This window comes from Uloborus diversus, chromosome 4 (genome assembly GCF_026930045.1).
Source record: "Uloborus diversus isolate 005 chromosome 4, Udiv.v.3.1, whole genome shotgun sequence".
In the NCBI taxonomy this organism is placed as follows: domain Eukaryota; kingdom Metazoa; phylum Arthropoda; class Arachnida; order Araneae; family Uloboridae; genus Uloborus; species Uloborus diversus.
This window is the reverse complement of record NC_072734.1, coordinates 56,897,794-56,918,253: the sequence shown is the minus strand read 5'-3', so window position 1 is coordinate 56,918,253 and position 20,460 is coordinate 56,897,794. Positions and strand designations below refer to the sequence as shown.

The 20,460-nt window shown below is 32.6% G+C and overlaps 1 protein-coding gene across 1 annotated transcript in view; it reads left to right on the top strand.

The window, feature by feature from the left end:
* LOC129220582 (calcium homeostasis endoplasmic reticulum protein-like) overlaps nucleotides 1–7,614 on the top strand; it is an 82,073-nt gene extending 74,459 nt beyond the window's left edge. Inside the window, exons 24-26 of the mRNA XM_054855014.1 lie at nucleotides 3,889–4,272; nucleotides 6,220–6,296; nucleotides 7,361–7,614. Coding sequence (XP_054710989.1) covers nucleotides 3,889–4,272; nucleotides 6,220–6,296; nucleotides 7,361–7,560 — 661 coding nt within the window. The 3' untranslated portion in view covers nucleotides 7,561–7,614. The remainder of the gene's footprint in view (nucleotides 1–3,888; nucleotides 4,273–6,219; nucleotides 6,297–7,360) is intronic.
* The last annotated feature ends 12,846 nt before the right edge of the window (nucleotides 7,615–20,460 follow it).

Below are 20,460 nucleotides of genomic sequence, written 5' to 3'. Positions count from 1 at the left end.
TAAATAGCTATGTTTTCTTAGAAAATTTGAAGTGTTGACTATTTAAAAAAACAAAACAAGCATGCATATTTTTTTTCTTCTTACGTAAAAATTTACTATTGAACAAAATTAGCCTTTCTGCTTTGTTATTGCAATTAGTTTTTTTTGTTCAAAATGCCAAAAATAATCCAAATTCCACCACTAATTTGAAAAAATGTTATTTTAGTGAACTAATAATCTATATTTTTAATCCTAATTTATTTATTTTTTTTTTTCAAATAAATTGCAAATTTTAAACTAAAAGTTTATTATTTAAAAGTTTGTTTCATGTTTAATACATATGTTCATGTGTTCACATAAACTCATGCACGTTGAACAGACATAATTAAAACATTTCCACTCATTAATATAATACTACCCTGCATTTAAATTTAAGTTCTCGCCCAATCCAAAAAAAAAAAGTGGACATGAGGATGAAAATTCAAATTTCATTCAATATGGTTGATATTTTGCATACACACTGTTAAAAGTATACTATTTCATATTTTATTGAAAAAAAAATTTCATTTATGTCATTAACATTCTTATTTTAATCACTAAAGTGGAACTCGATCAGCGCGAACTAGACTGCACCAAAACTGCTTATGTTGCATGGTCTATTACAGCTGAACAAATAATTCTAGAAATCTATAAAGTTTCACACATAATCTGACATTCATTAGCAAGTTTTTTCCTGAAGAGAAATGTCTACTAATCTTCACTACAAAAGGTAAGCATATTTAATTACTCTTAATTATTGTGTCACACCCGCAACAAAAAAATGCATTTATATTTCCACAGAAAAATTTATTTGCCTAAAAGTTTTGAAACTTCGTATTCTAAAATAGTTTACTAAAGTACTTTGAATAACAAACATAAAAAAAATTAATTAATGTTTTAATTGGAGTTATTAAGCGTTGCGGGTGTGACGTGTTCCTGTTGCGGGTGTGACATTTAGTTAAAGTCACACCCGCAACATCTTTTTAAATTAAACACAAATGTAATTCTGGAATGCATGTAGATGACAGCACTAATGTTTTAACCTTTGACCTAACCTTTGGCCTTTGACTTATTTGCCTAGACCCCAGTTAATTCAAAATTAGTATCTTTAGAGCATGTGCAGTTGATTTATTTAGTTTGGTATTCTATATTATTGGTTCTCCTAAGAAACATTTTTGTATTTCTTGATTTATAATTAAGGCAACTATTCAATATGGTAAGATTTGTTTTTTTTTTTTTTTTTAAATAAAACTTTAAAAAACCAAAACAATTTTTTTTTTAAATATGTATAAAAATGTATAATTTTGCTTTCAGCATTTGACTTTTTCCCCCTTTACTTTTTAAAACAAATAATGTAATATTAGGGACAGATTATTTTTTATTTCAAATTCAAAATAAATATAAAGAAATAATAAAAATAGTAATGAAACTTTTATTAAAATATTTATTAAAAAAAACTTTGTATAAAATTCTGTCAGTTAAAGTTTTAAATGAATCAAAACTTAATGTCTTTAATTTCATTTAGAGTTAAAAAATTCAAAGAATTTCCAAAAAAAAAAATGTTCAACAATATATTTTGGGACTTGTAGTGCTATATTTATTCACTTTACACATTTTTTTTTTTTTTGCAGAAGAATGAACAGCACTGAAAGATTCAAAAATCATCATAAAAAGATGAAAGAAAACTCGGCTAAATACTCAGAATATTTTCTAAAAGAAAGGGAAAGAAACAAAGCAAGAATAGAAATTACGAAGAAACTACTTTAAAAAATCACATCTGTGGCCATGAAAGAAAAGAAAATGTAGAGGCAAAACCAGAATGAGAGGCAGAGAAAGTGTAGAGAGAGAAAGAAATCTTCGACAAAAGGGGCCACACCATCTCCAGCTGTAGAAGCAGAGTCGATGGGAATTTTTTGAAGAGCTCAAACTTTTGGTAATGCAATCCATAGACAGGTACAATCTTCTGTTAATGTCATACAACCATAAAGACTACAACATTGAAATTTCATGGTCATACTTTGCAAGGTCTCATAGATAAGGAGCTGTGGATGGTGTTGGTGCGGTAACAAAAAAAAATGGTGTCACTTGCCGTTCTACAGCGTAGAGCAACAGTCAATTCTGCATCGGATTTTGCCATTTGAGCAGAAAAGGCTCTTAAAAAAATCAGAGTACTTTATTCTGCAGAGAGCGACATCACAAAAGATTTTGCAAAAATGCTTCACGCACGCTGCCGCCATGTACAAAGCTGTACCAAACTTACAATCGGTACACCATGTTGTACCGATCGATATGGGTACAATTCAAGTGGCAGGCACTAACTGCAGAAAGTGCACTGAAGATAGTTTCATTGCTGCCTCAGTCGGAAATGATCTCCCTTGGTAATATAAATGCTATTGGAGATTTTGTAGAATTAGTTTTGTTTTCTACCTCAAAAAAAAAAAAAAAAGGTCAAATCAAGCAAATAGATGGAGAAGACATACAAGTAGAATACTTGGAAAAAAAACCCTTCAGAACATGTATACATCTGGCCCAATCAGTCAGAGAACGTTGAGAGAGTCATGAGAGAAACAGAACATTGTAATAAGAAAACTAACACCCCCTGAAATCATCAATTCTACATTGGAAATGAGATTTATGTAAAAAAAATTTCCTTAGTTATTTGCAATTTCTCTTATTTATTACTGTGCTAATCATAAAATGTCTGATTGATAACTATTTGTGTATGTTGTTATTTTATTGGCCACACAAGTCACACCCGCAACGGGGTGTCACACCCGCAACGGCAACATTGAATATTTTTTACAGTGAAAATAATTGAGTGAGTATCTAAATTTTTGTATAGAATAATTAGTTAAGTATTACTGTCTAACATTAAAAAAAAAACAGTTCGATCAGTTGATATAATTCACAGAGTTTTGAATGTTTTGATCGCAAGGTGAAAATGCATGTCCTTTTTATGTTACACCCGCAATGGGTAGAAATTAATTTTTTAAAAAATAAATAAAATATCAATCAACTTGCAAATTGGCATCAATGTACCTGCAAGTGATCTTTATTGAAAAATATAGAAATTGAAACCTATACTCTAAAATATTTTTGCTGATGACTAATTTAGTTAGTGTAAATGTCACACCCGCAACTTTAGGTTGGGCGTTCTGGGAAGAAAAGTAGCATCTTGATGGGTAGATCAATTAAAATTCTTGCAGCTAGCTTAAGTGTTTTCATGTGGGATACTGAGAAGCATAAAAAAAAATTAATTTGAATTTTGACAGCTTGAATTCAAATTATGTTTTTCGCAATCACAAGTGTGTGTATGTAGGCGTGTGTGTTTGTGTGTGTGTGTGGGGGGGGTTGTGTATGTGTGTGTAGGCATATGTGTTTGTGTCTGTGTGCAGGCATGAATGTGTGGGTAGTTGTGTGTATGTGTGTGTATGTTTTTGTGTGTGTATGTGTGGGTGTCTGTATGTATGCCTGTGTAGGTGTATGTGTGTGTATTTGTTTGTGTGTGCGCATGTGTGTGTAGGACGTGGATGTAACCTGGAGATGGCTTTTGCTAGAGGTGCAGCATCGTGAGGAGCCTGTCGACCGTGATGGTACAGAGGGTGGCGGTGGGAAATATCAAAGGAACGCCAAAAACAGTCAAGTGAGAACAATAAGCAATCGTGATTGCTCAATAAAATTAAAGAAAAAATCAGTAGAATGTAAACAGAGCAAAATATTTTGTGCTAGAAATATTCTATTTTTTCTGATTAGAAGTTACTCCTTCAGAAAAAACATTTTCCCCAAAATTTCCTGTTTTTTGCGACCATTCGGAGTTTTAATTGTAATTAATTGTAAGAAAAAAATGTTAATTAATATGACCATTTACAGCCCTGAACCAGAAAGTGCACCTCCGCCTCCTCCTCCTCCTCCAGTGAAGAATGGTGGGAAGGGCAAAAGGCGGTCAAGATCGATCTCCAGGTCCCGCTCCAGATCTCCGGATGTCCCCTTTCGTCGTTCTTCAAGGTCACCTTCACCCCAAAGAGTACACTTTCAGAGGTCGAGGGGGCGATCGAGGTCTCGGAGTCCGGAAGACAAGAGACGAACTTCTCCAGACTCTCGAGAGAGACGTGGTGGTTCCCCAGACTCTCGAGAGAGACGAGGTGGTTCCCCAGACTCTCGAGAGAGACGTGGTGGCTCTCCAGACTCTCGAGAGAGACGTGGTGGTTCTCCAGATCGAGACAGGAGTCAGTCCCCTCCTCCATCCTTCAACATGTGAGTGTTTTCTGTTCTTGTTTAAGTTTGAATGTGATGAATATTGCCTTATTTTTTTTTCTTGATTTTGGCTAAAATTTCCTCATTTAATGTTTGCCCCAAAGTAATCAAATTTGAAAACAGTAACACTAAAAAAAATATACATCCAAAATTGAACTTTTTAAAAAAAATTTTAATATTGTTTTTTCACATTAGTTAGTCACTTCTTAAACCAGTGTTTAACTAATTGATTCATATTTACTCAGCTAATTAGTATGGTTTTTGAAAATTTTTCCTCTCGTAACCTATGTGGTTTGAGACAAAGTTTTAAGCAATAACAGAGATGATAATTTGTCTGCTTTGGGTTTTTTATTTCTTATTTCTCTATTTTTTAAAAATTAATTTTTCCTACTTTTTGAAAATTCATGAAATAAAACTTGAAATGAAGACCTATAACAAGCAATCAACGTATTTTCAGTGGTAGTTTAACACAGGTTTGAGTGCCTGTCTCATTGTTTTTTTTTTTTTTTTTTTGAACCCCCCTTCCCCCAACACTTTAAAAAAAGTTTGATGTACAGGTATTATGATCCCCTGCCTCTACGGCCTTTTTGTTACTGGGAGGGGAGCTGGGCTTACTGTTGCAATAAGGTAAATCCGCTACAACGTATTCCTAGTATTGTGATGATTTTGACCGTCGCACCCAGCCGTGCAGGGGGCCCTAAGGCTCACAGCTAAGTGGTGGGGTGTGTGCGGAGAAAAGTATTGTGATGATTATTATGCTGCTAAAAATATTGTGATTAGCAAATTAGCTTTTTTATAATCAGTTTAAACAGTCTGATATATTGCAGAATTGTGTTTCTTCAGAAATTAAGTTTGTGATAGAAACACCCGTGTAACTTGAATTAAAAAAAAACTATAATGTTGATAAGGTTTTGGTATTATTTGGAAACTAAAGCAATGCAAAATGTTTTAAGCTAGGTACCGAAAAATGGCAGTAAAATTAGCCTGTGTTGAATCCTGTAGGTACGAGGGCTGTTTTTTTATCAACTTCCGATGTGGTATAAAAATAAAACTAGTGAGAGTAATTAAATAAATTTATTATCAAAAGTTAGGTACATTATTAGTTACTTTTCAACATAATCGCCATTTAAATTGAGGCATTTTTCATACCTGGGTACTACCTTCTTCATAGAAGTTTGCCGCCAGTGGTTTGAGATGGGTTTTCACGGCGTTTTTTTTTTGTAGCCTAACTTGTAGCCAGTTACGATAGTGTATAGGGCTGACCTTGAAATCTCAGGAAACTGATAGGAAAGTTCCGTAATCATAAACCTCCAAATGCTTCTTACAGTTTGGTCAACTCGATCAACGAGGTCTTCGTTTGCGACCGACTTTCGTCCTTGGCCCTCTTCATCATAAATGTCACCTTGTCCATCTTTAAATTTCCTACACCAATCACGCACTGCACTGTCAGCTTTCACCGTATACTCGTTTCATTCTGTGGTGAGTTTCTGCTGCGGATAACCCTTCAGCTTGCAAGAAGCGAATGACACTTCACAACTCACATTTGACCGGAGATTCTATCATGGTAGCCATGTTTATGTGTCGCTAGATAAACTGGTAATGGCGTCCGACGCCTGAAAAAGAGTGAGATTGTAGTGAGAGAGGTGCACAGTCGACTGCCGCACATTGCTGGCCGATGCTACTCGCCCTGCCGCCTAGTGGCACGATCGGAAGTTGAAAACAAAAACAGCCCTCGTACCTCAAATTCTGAAGTACCTTATTCATAAAATTTGTTTTCTGAAATGGCATGTCCTGTTAATAACTGCTTTTCTGCAACAATCTGTTTTAAGGTTGTTGTTTTTTCTGTTTAATTAAGTTTATACATAAAGCATGTATAAAGGTACAACCTGTATAAGTTTCAGCCACTGGTGGGTTGTATGAGGTTTCTGAAGCTTTGTTTCTTTTCAGGGGTTCATCAAATTCACACGAACGAGATCGTCGCTTGGATGAAAGCAATAAAGGTCATCAGCTTCTTAAAAAGATGGGTAATGCCACAGTTCTTTTTATCTTCCCTATACTGTTGCTCTTCAAATGTACTATGTCAACTTTCAAAGGTCAGAATTACAAACTTTTGTTTAAAGAATGATTTTGAGATGAATTAATAAACAAAATTCTTTATTAATTCATTGCAAAATTCATCCATATCTATTTTGTTGTAAAAAAAAAAAAAAAACTCTTGAACTACACTTTGATTCATGTTTCATCATTAGTGCTCTAAATAGCACATTGGGATATTTTTTCTTTGAATGCGATCTATCCCACTGGACCTGCTGCGTTAAATAAATATAGTAGATTCTTTTGAACTTTAAATTAGATGGTATAATATTGGGTGATTCAAACATTATCTATCCTACTGAAAATTTCTTGTCCTCATGAATATGTGTACAATATAATGTTAATTCCCCTTCAATTGAACAATATTCTTTAGTTTTGCACCTCTGTAAAATGATGTTGTTCTTGAGATTTTCATTCCTTTTGGAACATTAATTCCAAATTTTGTTTGTTAAATGAAAAAGAATATATCCTCTTTTTTTTTTTTTTTTTTTTCTCTCTCTCTCTTAGCACGAGAAATTGTTTTTCGTGACAAATCTAGAGTGTTATACTACTTCTATCCAGCCAAGCATGTTAAAAACTCCATTCTTTAAACACATTGATAATTTTTCAAAACAAATTTGTCGTAAACATTTGACATACCTGTCAACTTTTGTTTTTTCCCCCTAATTTTCCAGCAAGAAGATTAAATCTTTTTTTTTTCATTTTAGGGTGATCTTTTTTTTACTCCTTTGATTTTTTTCCCCCCATTCCACAAAAGTAATTGCTGTCTTCAATGGTAAAAATAATCCAAACAAAAAGTTGTCAATATTGCTAAGTATGTCAGTGAACATGAAACTTATCTGCGGAATTGCCAGCATAAAATGTAAAGTTAATATATTGCCTATCAATACGATAATGTATCCTCTGTAGCATTAACTGGAATGGTCTGTTAAATATTCTTGTGTTAGTGTTTTGTTGGAAGTTTCAAATAAGAGATTATTTTTTCTGAACCAAGGTTGGTCTGGTGCTGGACTGGGAGCGACAGAGCAAGGAATACAGGATCCTGTAGACGCTGGTGATGTCAGAGATCGTCAAGATATGTACAAAGGAATTGGGTCAAACCTCAATGATCCTTATGAGAACTTTAGAAAAAGCAAAGGTCAAGCCTTCATCAATCGCATGAAAGCCCGAGCAGAAGAGCTGGGCAAAATGTAACCATTAAGATTCATAAAGTCATATTCAATAAAATTACATCTTTTTATATCATTGCAATTTGGCTATAGGCACTTTACTTGAGTAATTAATCGTTGTACAAGAACTAATATTAGATTAAGAATTTAAAATATACCACAACCTGATTTCCGAACTCATACTAAGATTAATCTTATGGACTAGAACACTTATAAAATAAAAGTTTTCTGGATTATCACAGCTAAAACTTGCTAATATCATAATATCAAAATAGAATCAAGTGGGTAAATTGATTTTTTTTTTTTTTTTTTGTAACATTTCTTATATACTAAAATGCATTAGAAATATTTTATTTCTTAACAAATAGAAACTGGCAACAGATAAGAGTTTTAAGTCATTGAACGTTCTCTCCTTGGCTACCAATAATGAAATCATTCCCAATTGCTTGAATAAAAGTTTAGAATTGTATTTAAAATTTACTAAAAAAGATTATAATTTTATTTCTACAGAAATCCCAGTATATGCAGAAAAAGTCATTCTTTCGATTGGTACATGTATTTTAAAATTATGCTCTATGTTATTTAAATGTTTGCCAAAGATTTCACTACCACAATTGTGAAAAATGCTAATTTTTATTGTTCGTCAATTCATATTTCAAGTAATTAAGGTTCTACAAAAATGAGAGACCTTATTAAGAACACTTAATCAAGTTACCTTTTGAACAAAAATAGAATTATGTAATTATTACTTATTCATTCTTACCAAACTACTCTTATTTCACCATCAGTTAATGTAATATAAGCCCAGAAGCATTACTACTTTTAAATCTTTTTTGAACTTTTAGTGAACAAATAGAAGTTGGAAAATATTTTCTTCATTACTGTCCTGTGTATAGAGCACTGCTAAAGCATGGTTCGTACGGTCCTTCAAAACTCCTCCAATTCTCCTTCAATTAGGAAATGTTTCTGAAGAGCCCTTCGAACTCCTTCATTTTGGTTTTAACTCTTTCAAAACTCCTTCTTTTTTAGTTCAAGACTACATAATCTTCCTATATGACAGTAATTTAAAATACTTCGATCAATAACTTAACTTTGTCACAAGGGTGATTTTAATGTAATGGTAATTTTGTATTATTTATTTTTTTCATAAAGATGTGATTTACAAATTGATTATAGAAGTCATAAAAGTTGAAGGTGAAAATATTATTAGGTGACTAAGACATTTCATAAGTGAAGTAAATGTAGTTTTATGATTATTGCTTTTCCCTCCATTAATTATTATTTTAATGTTTAAAAATACATAAGTAGATGTGATTGTGTTAAAAGAACAATTATTTAGTAAATTGTAGTTTTGACAATGTAAAAAGGATCATCCACAAGTGATGTCATGCCTTGAAGGGGAGAGAGGTTTGTAAAATTGTGACAAGGGGAGGTGAGAAGATGATAAAAAGTGAAAGCATGCAGTTATTATAATACTATATTTATGAAAAAATTGACAGGTGACAAGGGAAGGAGTAAGGTGAAGTGTGACACTTTTTGACAAAGGATGAAGTCGGTTGAATTCGTTGAAAAAAAGTGTGACATTTAAGGACAGTCCAAAAGTACTCCTTCAAAATCTCATTTTACTCCTTCAAAACTCCTTCATTTTGTTTCTGAAATTGAGTACAAACCCTGTAAAATTCTTTTCGTTCATAACCCTAAGGTTTCTCTTACTTATATTTCGGGTGTAACAAATAAGCAAAAATATGTCATTGCAAGATTGCATGTTCATTTTTTTTTTTTAACTTTTAATAAATCTGATTTCAAGTTATCTCTGAGCAAATTTTGCCACAAATAGCAAGCAACTGCTGTTGTTGTTAAATCATTCTGCAGAATGTCTAATGCTGTTGAGATTACTGTGGTCTAAATCGCCTAATTAGTTCTTTTACTTGCTGCAAAAATTAATGTGGTATATGCAAATAATTCCAGGATATTTCCAGGTTTTGAGTTAAACACATTTAAAGTTCAGATTTTCAGTAGACTTTCATTGAAATCTTTTTCTAAATCATGCTATATACTCACATCTTCCAAGGCTACTGGTACTGCAGTCGACACTCGTTATAATGATCACACATTATAAAGACCATTCCATGTAACCAGTGGTAAAAGTCCCAACTTTACCCCTATATACTCTACGTTAACTTGCTTTCTGTATAACGAGTTTTGCATTGCTTAATCCAATATAGAGACCGAATTCAGCAAACATTGTTTCCGGTATTTTTCCTAGTAGAACATTTTTTGCAATCTGAAATTACCTTGATTATTGGTTAGAGAAAAGCTGCATGGAGCCTTCAGTGTTCAGTCTGGAGGGGGAATTCCCACTCACTACAGCACGGATAGAATAGAGGAAGAGGAAACATGAAATTTCCGGATTTCTTAGAAAAAGGGGTTGACAAATGTATTGGTATGGTAGTTTGGTGTTTGAATCACATGAGTTTTAAGGGTCGATTCTCTGAAATAAGAGGAGCTTTGGAGCCTTGCTGTCAGTGCAGATGTCATGTCAGCTCAGAAGTTCTGCTTCCGGAAATGTGATAAGAGGTTCGAGGACAAATAACCTGCCCTTCAACCTGAACCTGGACAGGTTCTAGGTCATGTGCCTTGGATTAGTCATTCTCTGCTGCGGGAAGGAGTGAAAAGATTTTGGTAGATTTTTAGCGAAATACAAATTGACCAAACACTACGTATTTCTTCGCAATTTGAATGAGATGGCAGCTTCAAATACACATAGAGTAATATGTCTAGAGACTAAAATTGAAATGTTAAGAGAAGTAGATAAAAAATAAAATAATAGTTTAAAAAACTAAAAAAACACCCTTTCGTAGCAAAATAAACTAAAAAGTGAAAAATAATCTTTGGATGATAGTAGTTGACTAATCACTTAATTTTAATGTAATACAAAAAAGCGTGGTATGCTGTCTATTTACATTTTACATGGACAACAAATGGAAGAAATTCAATGCAACTGATAAGAAGCCCCCCACGCTTTTTTGTATTACATTAAAATTAAATGATTGCTCAACTATTATCATCCAAAGATTATTTTTCACTTTTTAGTTTATTTTGCTACGAAAGCGTGTTTTTTTAGTTTTTTAAACTATTATTTTATTTTATTCTTTTTAGTTTAACTTGTTTTACGAAAAAATATTCATTTCAACATTGTTCAAAATCTTTTATATTCATGAAATTTGCCCAAAAAAAAAAAAAAAAGCGGCTAAAGGTCTCGGGTGGCATTTGAAACGTGGTCTCTCGAACTCTAAAAAGAGCAACTGTACCCCTTAAAGTGTAATAGCCGAGCTCTAAAAACATTCAACTTCGCTGATAAATTGCCTGTGGAGTAATTGTCTAATCCAGCTAATCATCTCAGTCATCGATGTATGCGTGCGGAAATCATATATATCTACATTAATTTGAAAATTTGAGATGCATTTGAATAAAAGTTTTGTTCAACAATGGTCTAATCAGCAATGAATTTCCTATTGAAGGCTCACCTAAATTTTGGCATGAAATTAGTTAAAAACAGTTATATTTCATGTTCTAATTACCTTGGAACATTGGAACAAATTTTGTCTGATGCAGAAAAATTAAAGTTTTTTGTAGATATTTTAAAATAATTTTTGCGAGCATTTTTTAATGTATTTTTTGAAATTTTTCCTTTTTCACATTGTTGGATTTATGCAAAAATATTGATTAAAATTGGAGGAAACTAACAATTAAAAGAGTTAATTAATTAATTTGATTATAGAAGATTGCATTGTCATCGGGTTTGAGGTCGCGTGCCAAATTTCAAAAGAATCCGATCGCAAAAAGTGGGCGAAATTTGAGCTACAAGATTCTGTTACAAGATACATACATACATACATTCATACATACAGGTGAAGCTAATAAAAGCGTGTTAAAAAAGCGCTGAAAAAATGTGAAATTGCGAGGGCTTTTAAAATTCTCAAAAGTACCCTATTTGACATCATTAAGAGTCAGGGTTCAATTTTGAAAAAAGAATAGGGGTCAAATCATTCAGAAATAGGTCCCACGAAGGGAAATTTCAGAAGCTTGAAGAAGGACTTTATGAATGGCTGAAAATAATGCGATCAAAAAATGTTCCAATAGATGGAAATTTGTTAAAGTCAAAAACTCTAAGTTTTGCTCAAAAAATGGACATTGACGAAACTGCATTCAAAGCTTCGGATAGATGGTTACAGGGATCAAAGTCGTCCTATATTTCCTATAAATCCAATATTTTTCAAAAAAGGTCAAAAACCATCCTATATTTCCTATGAATCCTATATTTCCAAAAAAAAAAAATAAATCCTATATTTTTGATACCCCAGGGAAGTTCTACACCTTTTGCATAACGAGTTATGTGACCTTTCGTTGAAAGTTATGCCCCGCTTCATCAAAAAAGAAGCTCTTAAAGGAAAAATTGGTGAAAATTTACTTGAGTTAGATCCAATAAAAGATTTGAAGTTTCATGTTGATAAAACGTTGCCTGGATAGCCCCAAATATACTACAAAAACATTTATTCAAGTTACAAAATATGAAAGTATCCTGTACTTGGCCGAAAATTTATAATTTTCTTCAAAAAACTAATATTTTCTATATCTTTTTTTTTTCTAAAATGAGGTAAATTTTTAGAAATTATAAAGCTGAAAAATATAAACAAAGTATGTAATTAACATTAAGTAGGAGATTTTGCTCTCGTGCAAAATATGTCTCCCACATCGTACTCAAAATTATGGGTTTTTTCATATTTCAGTTAAATTTTTAATTTTAAATATATTTTTTTATTCATTTGCCAATATTGATTTAAATATGTGTTTGCTAATAATTTTTAAAATTGATATTTTTAACATAAATTTATGTATAATTTTTTAAAAAATAAATAGAAAAAAAATCAATTTTTTGATAAAAGGCCTCCTGCTGTATGACTTAATATTTTTTAATTTGGACAAATGTTTTTGTGGTACATATGACATATGGGGCTATAGAGGCAATGTTTTATCAACATGAAAATTTGAATTTCCAAAAAAAAACATTCTCGATTCAGCCTAGTAGGAAGTGCTGGTTCACAATTTCAGACGCAAGTCGGCACATGTTGGCGTTGTTGAAATTATATGAAAAATTTTACAGTTATTTTGACATAAAAGGAAAAATACAAGAGGGTGTGCTATGTGAAGAAACAATTTTAGTTTTTTTTTTGGATACACCCTAATGTACATCAATGACAAAGATATTCCTAAGAATGTAGCAGATAACCCCATCAATAAGTATTGGAATTTCAACTTTAACCTGAAGGATGAAAAGCTGCACTATCCTAATTTGACCACACTTGTTAAGGTTGTCCTGATTTTCTCTCATGGCCAAACTTCCAACAAGAGAGGCTTAACAAAAGCATTGTTGACTAGTGACAAACCAAACATGAGTTTAGACACAATGGTTGCTCTCAGAGTGATAGAAGACTCAGGAAAACACCTTGTGGGAAAATATGTTTATGTAAATAAAAAAAATGATCCAGCCTGTGCAAAGCAACACAATTGAAATATAAGCAACAGAAAGAAAATAATCTGGAAAAAAAATGGAGGAAAAATATAAAACCTAAATCAAAATGATGTAATAAAAAAAAAATTTCTTGGGATGAACTGAAATGATTTAAGGAAAGTATTAATTCAGCTCAGGCAATGATAGATGAGGGGAATTCGAAATTAAAAATTAGGACTCAAATGTAAATGCGGGATTGACATTGAGGCTTGGCAAGCTGTAATAGACACTGGTACTAAAAAATTTAAAATCTGCTCAGAAACAGCCAAGCAGTTCTATGTAATTTGTTGCTAAACCATTTTCAATTTAAATCGAAATAAAGTGTTTATTTCCCGTAATATTATCGGTTTTTAGCCTACTTTCCCAGTAAAAGTCAGAGACAGAAGAAAAACGCATGAAAGAAGGCTTAATGCATCTTAAAAATATCCTGAAAAACAAAAAAAAAAAAAGTCAAAAATAAAATAGTTAGATAAATATTGAAAAATTAAAAAATTGGAAAATAGGGTATTGAGATGGGGAAAAATGTCTGTCGGTCTGTCTGTCTGTCCCCCCCTAATAACTTTTGAATGAATAGTCCGATTCGAACAAATTTTTTTTTTAGAAAGATCTCGGCAAGGACATCTCATTCCCACAACTCATTTTTTTATTTAAACAATTTTTCGTTCAATTTTGAACAGTTCAAAAAAACTTAACATTAGCACCTACGAGGAAGTTCAAGGCAAAAATAAATCTTTAACTTAGAGGCGAAGTGGCTCCAAACAAACTTTGCAGGGAAAAGCTTTTGATGAAAAACATGTATCGAAAAAATCTTTTTGATTTGAACATGTTTTCGTTCAATTTTGAACAGTTCAAATCTCTTAACGCCTACGGGGAAACTGAAAGTCAATATAGATTCCGAACTTAAATGCGGATTTACTTCAAACAAACTTTGTTGGAAATAGCTCTTGATGACCTACTCCCCGTCTCAGACAGTTTTGTTGCTCCTGACTCCGACTCCTGTGCCCGAAAATTACTCGGACTCCGACTTCCCGACTTTGAATCTGACTTCGTAGCTTTGGCAAAAATTTATGCACAGAGGAAAAATTGCTGACTCCGACACTTGGAAATTCGACTCTGACTCCAACTCCTGTATCAAATAATAAGTCCTACTCCGTCTCTGCAAATATTGGCAGACTTGCGTACTTTTTTGGGGAAATGACCGATTCTAACTCCGAGTCTTTGAATTTAAAACTTTCGGCTCTCGAATCTAACTCGTTTGTCCCAAAATCAGATGGATTCCGACTGTGACTCCACAACCATGGTTTTTACTGTGAAATAATTGTTTTAAATATGTTTTGATTTTATTTTCAAGCTAAAGTTTTAATTCATGTATTCAGTTTTTGGCGGAGAAATTTGGAGTCCTTTATGTTTCTACATAAAGATATGCGCAGACATTTTTTTTCTCTACAATGAAAATTATTTCTTTAAGTTGACATTTTATTGTTTTTATTTATTTTTAAAAGTACATTAACCCATTAAGCGCCAAGTCTTCCCATTTTGGGAAACCTTCAATTAAGATTTTTTTCCTCATCAAGTAATTAAGATATCATTTTGAAATTTTTTAAAATGACTGATAGAGAACTAAACTTTACTGGTAATTGTTTTCAAAAAAATTTGGAATGTAAGTTCTGTTTTTAAAAAAAATTTTTAATTTTGCAAAAATTCCTTTTTTTTTTTGCATCACACGGGGAAAAAATTCCCTAAAAATAATAAATGCAAATGCTTTAAATTAGGAACATGGAATATGAAGCTCAATAGACCTTTTTTCAAATCACAACAAACAGGGGCCAAGAAAAATAATTTAAAGGAGTTTTAGAGGACTTTATTTACTGAAGTCTCAAAATTTGAGACTTGGTGTGTTCTGATTAGCAGAGCAAGTCATGCCCAATAGAAATCGTCTTCACCCCATTTTGCATGAATGAACTCTCCCCTTTTTTCCTGTTGAAGCCACAGCCCCCTTTGTAGTTCCTCATTGTAAACACTCTTTTGTTGTTCAAGGTCAAGAGCAGGTGCTTTTATCAAAACAAGTAACATTCCATTTGTTTGGAAGAGAGTTCTGAAAAAACAGGGGTGCCAATCCTCTCTAAGGAGGATAACGCATCTCTCTGAATTTCTACAGATCACGAAAGAGATTTCCGCAAAAGGAGTTCAAATTCTCTTTAAAACTAGTCCTCCCCCTCCATAAAAATATTTTGTCAGCTCAGTCAGCTCCATGCTCCCCTCCCCCTTGAGGGCGCTCCCCCTTCAATTAGGGAGGTTGAATTTCAATAGAGAAATTTCTTCGCCTTTTTTTTTTTTTTTTTGAAATAAAAAATGTAGTAAGAATTTTTTACTTTGCTGCGAGCTTCAAACACTATTAAAATAATATATTTTAGCTTAAAACAAGAAAATGAGTGCAGTATTACTTGTTTGTGAATCGCCAAATTCTTTTCAAATAGTTGAGAAAAAGAAAATTTTAATCGAAATCATTTAGATCACAGATAATGCGATAACTGTCTCACTTTACATTTTTACCATTTATCGTAATTTTGTTGGATGAAATCGGTGAAACTATGACCATTGATAATTCCTCAAAGCATGCTAGACATTTATCTCTAAAAACATTATGATGATGAATAAATCATGCCCATCAAACATGTGGTGAAGCAACCGAAATGTTGACTGCAAAAAAAAAAAAAAAAAACCTTGCCTATAATAACACAATTACACCATCAGGGAGCCCAAAAATATCTTAGTTCCATTTTATAAGAGCCATTTTATATAGTGCTTCATGTCATTGTCATTTACCATTGCTCGATCCCCCTACATGGTTAATAAAAAGAAGCTACCTCTTCTCTTTTTGTGTATGAAAATCCTAAGGCTTTTTGCTAAAAGGGAATAAAATGTGTGGCAAAAGTTCCGTTTTGTACAAAAAATGTATAAGAAGGAATGCAACAAGAATGAAAACCAGACACGGAGTGATGTACGGGCAGAGGGAGGGGGGGGGGACGTTCTTAAGGGGCCCCAACGGCTCAAGGAAATTGAAAATAACTAGCATACTCATTGATGTTGCAAATATACACTGATAGCCTCTGGTGCTGGCCTCCACAGCTTTTGTTGCAAGGGGGCCCAAAATGTATAGCTTTGGGTGTCATGAAAACTTAAAAGTTCTCCATTTTAAAGCTTGAATATGTTAAATATGTACATAAAGTACCAATACCTAGCCATATTAATTACATAAAAACGATTTTAGGGCTTTCTAATTGGATTTAGCCAGAAATTATTCAAGTATCAACATAGTGGCAGGGATATGTATGTTGTCCCCATTAAACACCGTCTCCATTTTGGGACCATACCATTTCTCCTAACCTAATAAATATTTTTTGCGAAATTTTCAGCTACATATGATTAGAGATGTGTATTAAATATCAAAACACATGAAAACTTAAGTATTTTCAATGTGGTTCATATAGCGGCGCTTAATGAGTTAATTAATTCTTTTAAAAAAATTTGGCAACAGGGGAAAAATAAACGATTTTTTTTATATGATTATTTTAATAAGCTTTTAATTTAAGTTCTTTTTGAAAGCGGTTGAAGATTTTTTTTTGATGGAAAAAATGTATTTAGCTGCTTTGTTTAAAAGGTGCTGCTATTTTATTTGTTCTTTTATTTTTTTCTTATCTAATTCTTTAGATGAGCGAGGCGTACTTTATTTCTCGAAATCAATTTAAAATATTAAAAAAATATGTTTGAGAATAATTTACGATTTTAGCTAATTTTGAGAATACTGATCAGATACTAGAAACTCGATATTGGTATACGGGAAAGTAGGCTTGTTTAGTTCTAGACAGAACTTCTTGTTATTTATTTATTTTTGTGTATGAGAAATTTAAATTTTTATATTCTGACAGTAAAGAATCAAAAAAGGTGTGTCTAACAATTTTTGTGTACATATTTTTTCATCAGTAGCACTAAAAGGTAACTTTTTTATGATGTGCATGCAAAATTAAATCATTTTTTTTTTTTTTTTTGGTGTCCTATAAATCCTATATTTTTTCAAAATGTGTAATTTTTTTTTTTTTTAAATGTCCTATATTTTGTCAGTTGGTCACTTTGATCCCTATGGTTACAGAAATTTAAAATCAGACATGGTCTTTCATTCCGGAATCTTTGGCGAAAGTGGTTCAGTGAATAAAGAAGCAGTGAGTAGATGGAAAGAGGAAAAGCTGAAAGAAATTATCGAAAATTATGCCCCAGAAGATATTTTTAACTCAGATGAGACTGGGCTGTTCTTTATGATGAAACCTGATAAATCTTTTGTTCTGAAAAACGAAACTGCAAGTGGAGGAAAAGAAACCAAACAGAGACTAACAATTCTTTTATGCTCGAATACGTCTGGTACCGAGAAATTCCCACTCTTAGCGATAGGAAAATCAAAAAAGCCAAGGTGTTTTAAAGGCCTCAAAAACCTTGCCTGTCACTTATAAAAGCAACATCAAATTGTGGATAACATCTGTTATTTTTACTTTATACTGTTATTTTTGAGCAATTGCTACGTTGCTTGGATAAGCTAATGACAATTCAGGGTAGGAAAATTATTCTCGTGATTGATAACTGTTCAGGCTCATCCCAAACTAAAGGGGTTGAAATCAATTACTGTAGAATATTTTCCACCTAATGCCACGTCTGTTCTTCAACCTCTAGACCAAGGTGTCATCATGTGCTTTAAACGCAATTACAGAAAGTTACTGTTGCGGAGGATTGTTTCTGCACTCGACGAAGATGAGGAGTACAAAGTGGATGCCCTTACGGCTTTGCATCTGCCAGAAGCAGCATGGACTTGCGTCTCAGACAAAACCATCAAGAATCGCTTTCATCATGTTGGTTTAAAAAAAAAAACTTGAGGACTAACAAAACCTACTGCTGAAATGGTTGTTAAAGCAATCGAAAAGGAAAATTTTGACGAAGAAGAGGAAATGTTGTAAGAAATTTCTAACAAAATGCAATTGGATGAAGCTTTAAACTTTGAGGGTTAAGCTAAATTGATGATGACTTAGAATGTGTCGAACATTTGTCAGAAGATGATTTAATTTCTCGATATTGTAGACACAGGAAGAAATTGCTGTATCATCATCAGATGAAGAAAAAAATGAAATGGTGACCAAAGCTCCTAATATATAAAAAAATGTTTCTATCGCTATAGAGACTTTAAAATGTTTCTTTGAATGACAAGAAAATACAGAACACTATTTAACATCTCTTACTGAAATGGAAAAGTATGTTCTGCAAAAAATCCCATGTGCTAAAAAAGCAAACAACTATTTCTGATTCTTTCATGAGAAAATAAGTGATTTGTGAGTATGAAATAAATTTTTTCTTATTTTTCTATTTTAAAGTCTTTTTAATATTTTGCACTTATAATGTTTTTAAAGATAAAAAATGATTTAAGCATTTAATTAAAATATTTGAAAGTTGCCAATTTTAAGGGAGCTACAAACATTCATGATGCATGTGTATTTTTTTAAAAAATATATCCCTTATAGTGACCATTCGTAATAAAGACTTTTTTCTGTGGAACGGAGATGGGTCGTTATATCGAGCGTCGACTATATCTACCTCCCCAAATTAGAAGAGACATTCTCCTACCATTTGGACTGTTTGCTCTATTTTTTTGTGTTTGCCATTTACACACCCCTTTTCTTCTCTCTGCCTCATTTTGATATTTTCATGTCAAGTTCAGCTGGCGGGTTTACCATGTGGCAAACGTGGCAGCTGTAAGAGGCCCCCCATGACATAAGGCCCTTAAGAAGATCCAAAAACTCACAAAAATGTTTTGCAAAGACAAAGGGGCCACCTAAAGTGCATCCCGAGGGGCCCTCAAGCTTATAAATTTGCCATTGTAGAAGTTATGATTTCGTTGAATAGTTTCTGGTAATTGAGGTGAACCATGCATACATTGGACGCCGTTTAGTTGAATCAACGGTTTATTGAATCAAACGCTTTAATGAATCAAATTATCAAAAACAGAACAAAATCCAGCGAATTAACTGCTTTATTGAAACAGTCGCTTTATGGAATCAAAACTGTTTAGAGGCAAATGCGATTCAAATAAGCGGCGACCACAGTATTACATTCTTTAAGCCATGTTAAAGGAACATGGTGATTTCAAAAATATAGAAAATAGAAGTGTGTTAGAGAGGGGGGGGGGAGAATTATTGTTTTGTTTTATACTTTTTGCTCCTCAAAGAAAACATAATTTTATTTGCTGTTAGATTCCTTTTCCAATTAACATTATTTAGCTGTTCAAATTTTGATTTCTGCAATTTTTAACAATTTTCACCACTCTCCTGGCAAAGATACCTTTCTGCCGGCAAACTGGCCAGCTCTGGTTTGATTTTTTTTTTTTTTGCTCCCTACTCCTAATTATTTTGTTTCAACTTACATCTGAACCTTATTTTTCCTGCCAGTTTTGTCCTGTGTTTTGTTGCAAGTTTGACTTTTTTGTTTTATTTCATGCTACGTCAAAATGGTAATTTTATTGCTTCAGCCTGCTTCAAAACAGCATTTTGGTTGCTCGGAAAGGATATTTATTGTATCCCACCCCCTCAAACATCAATGAAGGGACATCTGCCCCCAGTTCACTTATGGCTTTTCCATACATACATTATCTCTAAATAAAGTAAAACTGCACATTGGAGGTTGTAATTGAGTTGTCTGTACCTTGGGACACTTTTCATATTTTAATTTTTAACGTTAATTATTTGAGTCAAATTTAAAATCTAAAAGTCACATTTAAATACCCCAACATACTTCTACGCAATATGTTGTACCTGTCCCAAGGTACAACATCCTATTATACTTTGGGATACATCCTGTTGTACTATGGGAAAGTCTTCATGATTCAGTAAACAGCCATATACTTTAACCAATTTTGCTCCAGAAAACAAAAACAAAAAAAAAAATGTTTCATGGTAGTGAATTAAATTATGAATAATTAATAATGAATTATGAGTAATGAATTATGAATAATTATCTCACATTAAATTTGTTTAAAAAACTACATAAGATTAGAACATTGTTCCATGTTCCTAAACATATTTTAAGTATTAAGAACCATGCATATGTTGTACCTTGGAACGTGTCGTAAGGTACAAAATGTTTGGCTGTCCCAAGGTGCAATCACCAAGTAGTTTAAGAAAAACCAAAATGATGGTCAGTCTAAATGAACTATCATTATTTTCTCATAAGCAAATTATTTAAAGTACTTCTCTTTTATAACAAAATAAAATTCAGTTGATTAAATTTACAAATACAAAGACAGAAAATGAAATAAAA